The sequence below is a fragment of the Ailuropoda melanoleuca genome, chromosome 12 (assembly GCF_002007445.2).
Source record: "Ailuropoda melanoleuca isolate Jingjing chromosome 12, ASM200744v2, whole genome shotgun sequence".
NCBI classification, from domain to species: domain Eukaryota; kingdom Metazoa; phylum Chordata; class Mammalia; order Carnivora; family Ursidae; genus Ailuropoda; species Ailuropoda melanoleuca.
Window position 1 is genome coordinate 27,948,891 of NC_048229.1, and position 13,078 is coordinate 27,961,968.

Sequence of the window (13,078 nt, forward strand, 5' to 3'; positions counted from 1 at the left end):
AGTAGTATCAGACAGAGAGAGATTATTATGGTTTAAATTTGAGAGCCTTTATGCACTGAAACTGTCCTTGTGAGTTTCTCCACTGGAGGTTTCAGGTCACAGGAATGTTTCTTGTTACCTGGTTCTAGTAACATCTGCCCCTGGGCCTATTTTACTAGAAAATAGATGCCTATTTTACTCTAGATTCAAGGTAGGACTCCCTCTACTTTGAAGGAAGAGCTTGTGGTTAGTAGTACTGGGTGGGGCCCTGTCCGAATAGGGTAGAGTTGATCCTGTGGTGACCCATTTTTCCAAGTTTGGAGTTACATCAGTTCCCAGTTTCATTTGGGTGAAGCTTAATTTCAGTGGGTGGAGGGAGGAAAAATTTCCATATTTGTTGAGTGTATCTGTCACCTGTCGGGGGATTAATTACACGCTTAATGGCCTGAGAAACCTGTGGGTCTGGAGGTGAGGAGTCAGCATTTTGGAAAGCCCCCCCATAAGTCATCCCAGATGGGCCAAGATTTTAGTTTCCCCTTGGGGGTGGCTCTCACTCCGGTGAGACCTGTTGGTAGTAACTGTAACCAATATTCCTGTTTACTGGCACAACTTTGCCAGAGTCCGTTTTAGAATTCTACTCGCCCATTCTGTCTTCCCAGAAGACTGAGTCTCCAGGCAGAGTGTAACCTCTACTTGATACCTCAGAAGTGATTTTGGATATAAAAGTTGGCCCATTGTCATTCCGGATTGACCTTGGCAACTGTAATTGAGGAATTTTCTCCTTTACTAAGGCCATTGTTATTTTGTTACTTCTTTCTGTCCTTCAGGGAAGGGCCTCAGTCCATCTGGTGCATATATCTACAAACACCAGGGGCCATTGGCATTACAGTAAAGTCTGTTCACCAGTCCTCCCTCCCCTGGCAATGTCCAGAAGACAGGTCTATTTTAGTTAAACCAACGAGCTTAAACTTTTAATTTACAAGAATGATCCCAGATATGTGGATGTGAAAAAATTTGGGTTACTTTATATTTTCGTGGATTTTAGAATGCCCACTTTTTCTTTTTCTCTTCTCTCTCTCTCTTTTTTTTTTTTAACAAGCATTTGTCTTTTAACCAGCTAAATAGAACTTTTACCTGTTCCATGTGCATGCTTCTAGTGAACCAGGGAGTTGCTGCCTCCTTTTCTGGGGGTTATGAGGAGAGGAGGAAGTGCTCAAGGACCAGGCAGCCGGGGTGGAGACTTAAACTGGGAACAACAAACAGACCAAACAACCAGGTGGGATGGAGATTTCAGTCTCACAGACCTTAGACTAGTTTCCATTAGGTCATTCCCGTTTTGCTAGGTTAGGTCATCCAAAGCCTGTGAGAGGCTGCGTCCTGTGATCATCTGTCACTGGGGATGTGTAGACTCAAGTTGAATGAGTATTCAATTCCCCCAGAGTATTCTGACCTAATATTATGCTGCTTGCCCAGACTTTGTGAGTCAACTCTAGTTGACCTCTCAAAGCTGTGCCACAGGGCGTCTGGATGGCTCAGTCGGTTAAGCTTCTGCCTTCAGCTCAGGTTATGATCCCAGGGTCCTGGGATTGAGCCCCATATGGGGCTCCCTGCTCGGCAGGGAGTCTGCTTCTCCCTCTACCCTTCCCCCCTGCTTGTGATCTGTGGTCTATCTCTCTCACTCTCTAATGAATAAAATCTTAAAAAAAAAAAAAAGGCGGTGACACATACCTGGTGCGACTTATCCCAACAGAAGTTCTTCTGAGTAATAGTAGTCAGGGTGGATGCTGGATTTCAGGTGACGTCAGAACACCAGGCTGGCAGTCACAGGCACGAAGAGGGGAGCCCCCATCTCCCCCAGGGAATCTGCCCCTGGCCCCAGTAACTTGAACAGGTTAGCTAGGATGAGCCTGTGGTGGCCACTGCTTCATCTTTTGGAAGCCAGGGAACCAGAGGCCAGAACCTGGGAAAGACCTGTCCCATCTGGATCACCAAGTTTGTAACTGAAAGTAAAGTGCTTTTGCTTCTTGGTGAGTCACGGATAGAAACTACATGGTGGAGTTGTCACACAAAGGAAGATTTGTTTATAGCAAAAAAGGAGATCACAGGGAGTAATTTTCAAAGCCAAGACTCCTGGAGCAAGAGTGAAGGAGTTCCTTTTATTTAGGCTTAGGATGAATATTTAGAAAGGGTAGCCTTGTCATCTTTTGTAGAGGTGGGCAAAAAGTCACGCATCTGCCTTAAGGAAACCATTCTGTGCATACTTTGTATGTTATGTAAATGAGGTTCGTCCTCCTCCTTGGGCGGGATTTGGTATTATAATGAGGTGAAGGTAACTGTAGGTCACTCCTTGGGACCCTCCATGGTGCATCTGCACAGGTGTGAGTTGGCAGTTAAACCCAAACTGGTCTGGGTGGCCTGGGTACTGGAGCATTTAGTCAGGGCAGTATTTACTGCTCGTGCAGTCGTTTTTGTTTCCATTATGGGAAACTATGTCTCTGGGTTTTGTTTTGTTTTTTTTTTTTTATGCCTGTATTTGAAGATAGGCTGAAAGAAAGAGCTTAAGGAAAATTTGGGACGAATTCAAGGGGTACTAGCAGGTGAGCAGTAAAGGTCAGGTCGTGGGTCTAGCTGGTGACATTAACTCCCTCTTTCATCTTAGGTACATTATGAACTCTGCCAGTGGCCACTTGGTAACTGTGGTATTTATTGCAGGGACTGCTGACATTCAGGGATGTGGCCATAGAGTTCTCTCAGAAGGAGTGGGGATGCCTGAACCTCGTTCAGCGGGAATTGTACAGGGATGTGATGTTAGAGAACTATGGAAACCTTCTCTTCTTGGGTGCGGATAACTTCCTTCCAGACTTCCCAAACCACACTCAGGGTTTTCTTCCTTCCCTTGAAGACCGTCTCTTGGAAGATTCTTCTCTGCACGACTGGAATTCAGATCGCTGCAGTAAGGGAAGTAAGTAGGGGTTTATAGGTGGAGAGAAAAATCTTCATGATGTTTCCTTCCCAGCTTTAGCTTCCCCTTCCTTAAGGCAACATCATCATCTCTGTAGGGTAGTAGCAATTCTAAATATTGAGGGGCATAAAATGGTACTGCCCACATCTTAAACTCCAGTTTCCACTCCTTATTATTGTGTGTAGTACTTGGAAGTGGAATCCAAGATCTAAACATTGGAAATTTCTCCTTCATGTTCTCAATGGGCTGTTGGACAACAGCTTTTGGGAAGTCATTTTCTAGACTTCTACAATGTCTTCTCTTCTCTGATGAGCATAATACTGCATTGAAAGTTAGAATCTCCAGCAATACTCATTCCTTTTTTCTAATAAACAGGTCTTGTTGTGTCAAAGCCAGACCTGGTCATCTTTTTGGAGCAAAAGAGGGAGCTCTGGGATGTGAAGGGAAAGGAGACAGTAGCCATCCACCCAGGTAGGTGGGAATGAATGAAGCAGCTGACAGGTTGGGGCCCAAAGGTCAGGGAGGAAGGTAGACCTTACATTGTGGTTTGGGTAGCTCTCTTTGAATAGAAATAAATTTGAGAAGCCTAGGTGTATTTCTCTTGCTGTCAGAGGGACATCCTCTGTCCAGCACTCATCATGCTCCTGCATCCTGTGAGGATTCTCCTTCAGCTCTAGTGATCTTCCATCACATTCACGGCATAGACAGCACTCTCCGCTTGGATGGTGAAGGCCTCCACGATCTGAGTGCTTTTCCATTGCTTTTGGAGGCCTGGGGAAATCTGTGCCTATTTCTGAGGAACTCTGTTAGGCCGTTTCTAAGTTCTGTTTTGCCTCATGTCAGAGGTGTGTCAAGGGAGTGGTGGGCATGTTGGGTTTTGGTGCAGAAATCCCAGGAACAGTGGAGACAGATTTCACCTGTTTCCTGCTTATGATTTCCAATTTTATGGAAGCTTTAAACATAATTGTACAAAATTGAGACAGTAATTTCTTCAAATAATAAAGCACCTCCCGAAAATGAGAAAAATCTAATGCTTCATTTCCCTTCACAATTTCCTTTCTCTTGTCTGGACTAAGATAGAAATTGCAACTCACTGCGATCCAGTTCCTCAATTTAATGTTTCTGTTTGTATCCCAGAGTTCCTGCATACGGTAATGCCATAGAGGAGCTAGAACATTTAGTACTTAGAACTCATAGCATATGATGAAGTCCCAGTTGTTAACCTTATTTCTTAATAGTTTCATCATTTTATAGTTTTGTCTAGGTTAATATGAGTTTCCTGTGGCTGTCCTATGTTTTCACTTTCTGATTATTATTATTTTTTTAAAGATTTTATTTATTTATTCGACAGAGATAGAGACAGCCAGTGAGAGAGGGAACACAAGCAGGGGGAGTGGGAGAGGAAGAAGCAGGCTGATAGCGGAAGAGCCTGACGTGGGGCTCGATCCCATAACGCCGGGATCACGCCCTGAGCCGAAGGCAGACGCTTAACCGCTGTGCCACCCAGGCGCCCCCACTTTCTGATTATTTTTATATGAGATTCATTTGGTTTTGAGTTGAGAAATTCTGATATGACATAGGCATGTGCTTTATAAGAAATGAGTTACATAATTACTAAAACTCCCATATTTAAAAAAAAGTTTCATTCATACATGTAATTTATTTCAGGAAAAATTAATCCTCAGGTTTTTCTTCTACTTTCCTGAGAATGTATCTGAATTTAATCCCAAATATTTATCTTATATAAAGGAATTGTGAACATATTTTATAATTTCTCTGTTGTTTCTTTAGAAGTGAAGGGCTTTTGTTTGTTTGCTTGGTTCTAAAGATTGGATCACAGCTTTACATGCTTTGTAAGAGTAGGAGGAACATATTAATAACAATACATTTCTTTAATGTTTTTTAAGTGCATGTTTGTAAAATTTTCCATTAGAGTTTTTTATGATTGATCATAATGAATTTCCTTCACAGTTTTACTGCTGTATAAGAAATGGCAATGATTCAAAATGCTTGCTTTTCATACTTGCACAGTCACTGTTTAAAATTATAGTAAAATAGAAGAATTCTTTTTTTTAATAATACATGTTTTTGGTTTTGTTTTTTTGTCTTTTTTTTTGAGAGAAAGAGATAGCAGAGGGGAGGGACAGAGGGAGGGAGAGTGAGAATCTCAAGCTGACTCCCTGCGGAGTGCAGAGCCCAACGTGGGGCTCCATCCCAGGAGCCCAAGATCATGACTCAAGCTGAAATCGAGAGTCAGATACTTATCGGACTAAAGCCACTCATGTGCCCCAATACATGTATTTTTATGTAACATTTTTATGTAACCTTTTTGGGTTAAATTTTGTCTTATTCTGGTTTTGCAATTCCATAATAATGTATTTTCTTTTGTATGGGACTTTCCACACATTAGTTGTGTGTTTTGCTTTTTACCTATGTGTTAGGTTTTCAGGATGACAATTTTAATCTCAGTATATTTTAAGACAGTGTGGGTTTAACTCAAATACGGATCAGCTGTATGTCCATTGCCAATAAAATTATGTATGTATTTTTCTTTCTAAATATTACCCATACATACTTCGCTTGTGACTCCCTTATTTCTTTCCATAGTTAGTGGTCAGTGAAGATTTTATCGTGTCTAGGTGAGTTGTCATAGTAATAGAATTAATTTCATCAACTATTTACTGATGAATTTATATTCTCTTTGCATGAGAGAAGCACTTTTTTGAATTGAAGGGGACTTTTTTAAAAAAGGTTTTATTAATTTATTAGAGAGAGTGAGCGAGAGAGTACAAGCAGGGGGAGGAGAGGAGGGAGAGGGAGAAGCAGACTCCCCACGGAGCAGGGAGCCTGATGCAGGGCTCCATCCCAGGACCCTGGAATCATGATGTGAGCTGAAGGCAGACACTTAACCAACTGAGCCACCCAGGTGCCCCTGAAGGGAACTTTTAATTAAACATTTTATACCTCTGTATGAACTTTAGGTATTACGTTTTGTCCTTAATGGTGGTATATACCCACGACAGGCTTTGATACCATTCTGGTTAACTTCGTGTGTCTTCTGTAGGTGTTTTCTTTTCTTTTTTCTACCCCCTGGCATATTTTCTTTGTGGTTACCATAGAGGTTACATAAAACAGGGATGCCTGGATGGCTCAAGTCAGTTAGGCATCTGCTTTCGGCTCAGGTCATGGTCCCAGGATCCTGGGCATAGGGCTCCCTGCTTAGCTGGGAGCCTGCTTCTTCCTTTGCCTTGCGCTATCCCTGCTGTGTTCTCTGTCTCTCTCTGACAAATAAATAATAAAATCTTAAAAAAAAATAAGAATAAACTGATAACTGTCCATTGCATAGAAAACTCTACAACCCTTACCATCTCCAATCCTGCACCCACTTCATTACTGATACCACAAATTCTACCTTTTATGTTGTATAGAAATTAGACTTGTGCTCCCTCATTGCAACATTGTAGGTTTCTGTAATTGTGTAAATATTTATATTTAGCAGAGAGCTTTATATTTTCATGTGATTTTAGTTACTGTTTAGAATCCTTTTATTGCAACTGGTTGGACTCCTTTTAATGTGTCTTGTAGGGCACGTATACTGGTAAATCTCTAAGGGTTTTTACTTGGAAAAGTCTTTGTTGCTCCAGTTTTGAAAAAGTTTTACAGTTTGGCCAGATACAGTATTCTTGGTTGATATTTTTTGATCTTTCGGCCCCTGAATATATTGTTCAGTGCACTTCCTTTTATAAGGTCTGCTGAGAATCCAACTAGTAATCACATAGAAGCTCTATTGCTCAGGGTGAGTTGCTTTTCTCACAGCGTTTCAAAATTCTCTTTTCACCTGCAATTTTTGCCAGATTAATTATAAAACATCACTGTGTTCACGTCTTGACATTTATCCTACTTTGAATTTACTGAGCTCGTTGAATTTTACTCTTTTTTTCCAGAAAGGTGGGATGTACCAGCCTTTAGTTCTTCATGTAAGCTCTCTGCCCCCTTTCGCTCTCCTCTCCTTTTGGGGTCCCCTTAATGTACATATGGAACCACTTGTTGTTGTCCCTTAGATTTTGTCCTGTTCCACATTAGATCTTCTTCATAGGTAATATAAAACAAGGCGTCTTTAAGATGTCTGATTCTTTCTGGGGCGCCTGGGTGGCCCAGTACTTTTAAGTGTCTGCCTTCAACTCAGGTCATGATCCCAGGGTTCTGGGATCAAGCCCCGCATCAGGATCCCTACTTTGTGGGGAACCTGTTTCTCCCTCTGCCTGCCACTCTGCCTGCTTGTGTGTGCTCTCCCTCTCTCTCTCTTTCTCTCAAATAAATAAATAAAATCTTAAAAAAAAAAGAAAAGATGTCTTATTCTTTCTTCTGCTTGATCAAGTCTGTTGCTGATTCTTCAGTTTATTTTTAAATTCAGTAATTGTAATATTTAGCTCCCAATTTCTGTATGGTTGTCTTTTATACTTTCTACCTCTTTGGGTTTTTATTTTGATCATGCATAGTTTTCCTGATATCATTTACTTTCCTATCTCTTTTCTTCCTGCCTGAGCGTCTTTATGATAGTTACTTGAATTCTTTGGAGGCAATTAATAGTTCTGTTTTTATTTAGGTCCAGCCTGGGGTCTTTATTTTGTTCCTTTGATTGGGGCGTACTTTTCTGTATTTTTGTAGCCTTGTGATCTTTTGTTGAGATTTGGGAATTAAAACAAACAAAAGAAACAGCCTCTGGTCCCAGGCTTTCTGTACTTTGTACAGGAGAACACAAATAACAGCTGTGCTAGTAATTCTGGGGCTTCTCAAACATGTTCTTGGGATGTGTAATGTCTGAGTTTTTCCAGTTATAAACGTGGTTTTTTTTTCCTTCTTTGGAGCCCATGATACCTTCCTGTCCTTGATGTTTGCCTTCAGCTCTGCAGTTTCTCTGCCACTTGAACTAGCACTCAGGTTTTCTGTGAGTGGCCACCACAGTGCATCCAGAGGGTGCTTCCGTCCCCTCAGCCCTCCATGTCATGCACGAGAGGAAGAGGTCTGTCAGGCAGCTGCAGAAAACCAGATGGTTAAACACAGAGGTCACTTGTGTCTTTCTCTCCTGAGGAGAGATGAGGGTTTTCTCACAGTCTCATTATGGAATGCTAGGCAGCGTGAGCAACAATGAAGGCAAGTGTAACAAACTTTCCTTGTCTCTCCAGTGTGGCTCTCCTTTGTTTTGTGTCTGTAGTGCTTTGTTCTCCTGATGGCTTCTGGAGCATTGAAAGAGGTCGTTTGGTCCATTTTTGTCTCCATGGAGGAGCAAGGCCCTGGTTGCAGCTTCCTATTCCTCCATTCTGCTGATGTCCTATGATGGGTGTTAATTTTGTACATTAGCATTTTAATGTATATTCAGGTAAGTGTAGTAAGTGGGATAATTATTTGGTATCTTTCAGTTATGTCTTCTGACACCCTAGGCTTACTGGCAAAAACAAAGAATATTCTTTCCATAGAGTGATATGAAAAGATAGGAAAGCTGTGGCCCTGAGTATTTATACTTAATGAATGACTGGGAATGTGAGGGGGGAGGGAGGAGGGTAGAAAAGGGCAGGAAGGATTTTACGATGGATATAACCAAACTGGAACAATTAACCATAATGAAATTTTAGTGCCAGAAGAGACTGAGGATATGAAACAGCTCGAGGAGAGCCCCACTTAAGACAGTGTGTGTTTTTTTCTTTTGACCATATTTGAGTATTTTTGAATGGCAAATACCATTACGTTTACTCTTAAGTTATTTTGTGTCTTTATTGCTAGTGTGCATGTAGAATCATTTGTTGCTGTCTCACAGACATGAGGGGCGCCTGTACAGTAGGGAATCCATTCATACCTACTTTTTCGTGGAAAGTTAAGGACACTGTAATGTGCAGTGTGTGAAGAAAATCTCAATGGAGATGCTGTTTGTGGTTGGCCTATAACACTGATATAAGTCACTATGGAGTATGTGTTCAGGGCATCATTCTTTGCATTAAAATAAAACAGAGGAACGTTCTCAATTTTCAGTAGTTTTACCCATTGCTGTTTAAGGAGAAAACGCTGGCAGTTCATCAAAATCTGGATGTGTCTTCATAATAGCAAGAGATAGAAGTCTTTTTTTTTTCTTTAAAGATTTTATTTGTCAGAGAGCGCAGCAGGGGGAGGGACAGGCAGAGGGAGAAGCAGACTCCCTGCTGAGCAGGGAGCCTGATGCGGGACTCAATCCCAGGACCTTGAGATCATGACCAGAGCTGAAGGCAGACGCTTAACTGACTGAACCACCCAGGCGTCCCAAGAGATAGAAGTCTTGGTCTCTGTGGTCGAGGTGGTCCTTCAGCTCACTCCTGAGTACTGAGATGTGCCCATGGTGTCTTGTGTGGATAGTTGCTAGTTGAGCGTTCTGTGAGAAAGACTGAAGTGGGAACTACCCATTTCACCATCTTGGATGATGTCATCCCTCTGTGATCAATGCTTTTATGTCTCATGAGCTAAAAATCAGTGTTTTCTATATACCTATATGTGTATGCGTTTATATCTGTATATAAATATACGCCTAGATTATGTTTGTTTTGCATTATGTAGACTTCTTTTCCAACAAGTAATATACATGTAGATATTGAAAAATAACACTATTAATAACAGTGACAGCCTCCTTTGGTGTTAAAGATGATTCTGTATGATATGCATACTGCCATTTTGGTTGTTTGATTGGTTATCACTGCATGTTTGTTTTTCTTCACTTTAATCTCCATTTTAGTTCTAGCTCTAGGAATATTCCAGTGGAATATATTCAAGCAAAGTTTGATGGTACCAGGAACATTTGGTTTATTTGTTTGTTTGTTTGTTTATATATTCTTTTTTTTTTTTTTTAAAGATTTTATTTATTTATTCGACAGAGATAGAGACAGCCAGCGAGAGAGGGAACACAAGCAGGGGGAGTGGGAGAGGAAGAAGCAGGCTCACAGCAGAGGGAGCCCGATGTGGGACTCGATCCCATAACGCCGGGATCACGCCCTGAGCTGAAGGCAGACGCTTAACCGCTGTGCCACCCAGGCGTCCCTGTTTATATGTTCTAATGGATATAGTGGGGTTAGGATTTATCAGTTTCTTATGCTTTTCCTACACCCAGTCTACTACTTTTTTCTTGACTTTTCCTGTGTGCATTTTAAGAAAATAATTCTACATTTTTTTCTGTTACTTGGAACGTTCTGTTCTCAGCATCTTATATGATTTAAGCTAAAAAATTAGAGCATGCTTTTAAAAACTAGTCACAGTATGAAGTTACTTCCTACCTTTAAATTTCCATATTGTCTATGTAAGTATATTGTGAAACTAGTCTACTTACTTCCAGTTGTTTTTTGTAATGATGAGTATTTTTTTAAATAAAGGCACTTGTACAAATCATAAGTAAACAGATGAATGGAATTTTGCAACCTGATAACTTCTCCAAAAACCACTGAGATGAAGAGAATATTGTTGGTCTTGTAATATGTTTCTTTAGCTCCTCAGGAACTTTCCCCAAAGCTCAGCACTCTTTTAACAAGCAAGGCAGTAGATTGCTGTCTTCATTTTTGTACTTTATATAAATGCAGTCAGGCAATGGGAACTCTTCTGTATTTGGCTTTTTTTTCTTGCCATATGTTGTTTGTGAATACCGCATGTTACTGTGCATCATTCATCAGAATGGATGGATCCAGTTCCATTGTGTGAATATCAGACAACTGATGGCATCATTTTACTGTTAATGGCCATGTGGATGGATTTCAGTGTAGGACTATCATGAATATACTGGTATATAAAATCTAGAACTTGTCTTTTAGTGGATTGTGCATTATAGGTTGGGAGGGAGTTAGTGGCAATTGCAAAATCTCCTCTTGACAAAATTTTTCTTGGAAAAACATCATACATCAACATGATTTCCTTCTAGCTGTAGTTTAACTGTTCTGCTCTGAGCCTTAGGTTAGAAGTTTGGTTACTATCTTAGGAACCAGTCTTAGTCTTCAGAATAGGTTAGTTCAGTTGAGTAGTTATCTAATTTCAGGAAGTGGTCATGCAGGTTGATTTTTTTTTTTTTAAGATTTTATTTATTTATTTGAGAGAGAAAGAGGGAATGAATGAGCAGTGGGGAGGGACAGAGGGAGAGGAAGAAGCAGGCTCCCAGCTGAGCAAGGGAGCCTCATGTGGGGCCCCTTCCCAGGACCCTGGGATCACAACCTGAGTGGAAGGCAGATGCCCACCCAACCAACTGAGCCACGTAGGTGCCCCGTGCAGGTGGATGCTTAAAGGTATACCTATATTGTGTAAGCAATCAGGTAATTATTAAGAGGCGTTTCTGTGGAAACAAAAGAAAAACACAGGTTAAGGTTGGAGCAAATTATAAACCCAATCTCTGAGTCCTGAGTGCTGCTGGTAAGAGGATTTTCAGATGTCAGGCTTGAGGCATCCTCTGACGGAGTGGGAGCAGGCAGCTGTGATAGATTCTTCTGGCGTGTTCTTCAGACATCTCTGGGGGTTTTTCTGAGTGGCCCGTATGGCAATAGGCATGAAGATTGTGTAAACATGGTTGTTGTGGCAATTTCTCTGCAGTTCACCTCAGTTGTCCAGCTTCAGGAAAAAGGGCAGTTTACTTCTCAGGCATTCCAAGTCAAGAGAGAAAATTAGAAACCTCAGTTTGTAGCATCATAGCCAGATTTTTGAGGAAGCCAGTAGAATTCAGGATCCAGCCCTATTTTATAGGCAAACAGGGATAATCAGAACTAGAATCTGACATCCACAAACATGTGTTATTAAAACATAATTTTTCTCTCTAAAATCACCCTCATTTCCATCAAAGATACTGAAATGAACACTAGTTCATTTGTAATAGAATTTCAAGTTTAACAGATTTGATCTAATTATTTACGTAACCACAGCAGGAATAGTGCTTGGCCATATAGGTTCTTTTAAGTCTGCTTTGCTGGAACTTTATTTTTTTCCCCTAAGATTTTATTTTTAAGTAAACTCTACACCCAACATGGGGCTTGAACTCACAGCCCTGAGGTCAAGAGCTGCATGCTTCACCTGCTGAGCCGGCCAGGTACCCCTGCTGGAACTTCTATAAGGAATTTTAGACTGGGATCCACTCCTGTCAGGCTCCCTGCTCCTCAGGGAGTCTGCTCCTCCCTCTGCCTCTCCCCCTCTCCCCCTGCTCTGTCTCTCCCCGCCCCATGCATGCGCGCTCTCTCAAATAAAATCTTTAGGGGAAAAAAAACCTTTAAATGTAATTATTTATTTAACCAGGGTGGCAATCAGTGGTTCTATAGGTTATATAGTTAGCAAACTTAGCTCCTATAATACTGGGAAGTTTTAACTTTCTTTCTTTTTTTTTTTTTTTTTTAGATTTTTTTAAATTTCTTTATTCGACAGAGATAGAGACAGCCAGCGAGAGAGGGAACACAAGCAGGGGGAGTGGGAGAGGAAGAAGCAGGCTCATAGAGGAAGAGCCTGATGTGGGGCTCAATCCCACAACACCGGGATCACGCCCTGAGCCGAAGGCAGACGCTTAACCGCTGTGCCACCCAGGCGCCCCAAGTTTTAACTTTCTTAAGTAAACAAAGACCCAGTAAATAGAAAACATGGAAACTTTGGTTTTTTGGACAGATAAAGAAGGAAAAAGACTTTGTTTACAATTTCTTATGAAGAGATGACCAACAATCCAAGAAAACTGTGTCTTTCTAACAAGGTGAAAAGCCCAATGTCCATCCTTATACTGATGTACTTTTAAAACTTTCATACCAATCTTAGGCCAGATCATGCATAAATTTTTTTTCCAAAGATTCCCCATTCACAACCCTTCAGTGGTTTTCTCTTTCATCCAGATTTTGTCCTATGCCCTCCCTCTCTACACTGGTCTCATTTTAGGACAAATGAGTTGAGGGTTATTTGAAAAAATATTATACCTCTGTATCAAGTATAGCTATTACATTTTATTCTTAATTGTGGTCATAGAGAGCACAAAAGTTAACATTTTAACCATTTTTAACAATATTTACATTTGTAAAACTGATCTCTGGAATGTCTTCATCTTCAAAATTCAAAGTTAATACCTGTTATACAACCACTTCCTCATGTCCCTCTACCCAGGCCCCTGGCTGTTAC

The 13,078-nt window shown here is 41.0% G+C and overlaps 2 protein-coding genes across 6 annotated transcripts in view; both read left to right on the plus strand.

Annotated features, from left to right (window-relative positions):
• Nucleotides 1-13,078, plus strand: part of LOC105234925 (zinc finger protein 850) — a 265,552-nt gene that overhangs the window by 220,370 nt on the left and 32,104 nt on the right.
• Nucleotides 1-13,078, plus strand: part of LOC100482033 (putative protein ZNF720) — a 181,386-nt gene that overhangs the window by 5,091 nt on the left and 163,217 nt on the right. The window contains exons 2-4 of one of the 5 annotated variants that reach the window (XM_034639106.1): nucleotides 2,692-2,941; nucleotides 3,317-3,412; nucleotides 8,157-9,830. The exons of the other annotated variants lie outside the window; for them this stretch is intronic. Coding sequence (XP_034494997.1) covers nucleotides 2,692-2,941; nucleotides 3,317-3,412; nucleotides 8,157-8,269 — 459 coding nt within the window. The 3' untranslated portion in view covers nucleotides 8,270-9,830. Of the gene's footprint in view, nucleotides 1-2,691; nucleotides 2,942-3,316; nucleotides 3,413-8,156; nucleotides 9,831-13,078 lie in introns of those variants that run through there. 5 annotated transcript variants of the gene reach the window in all.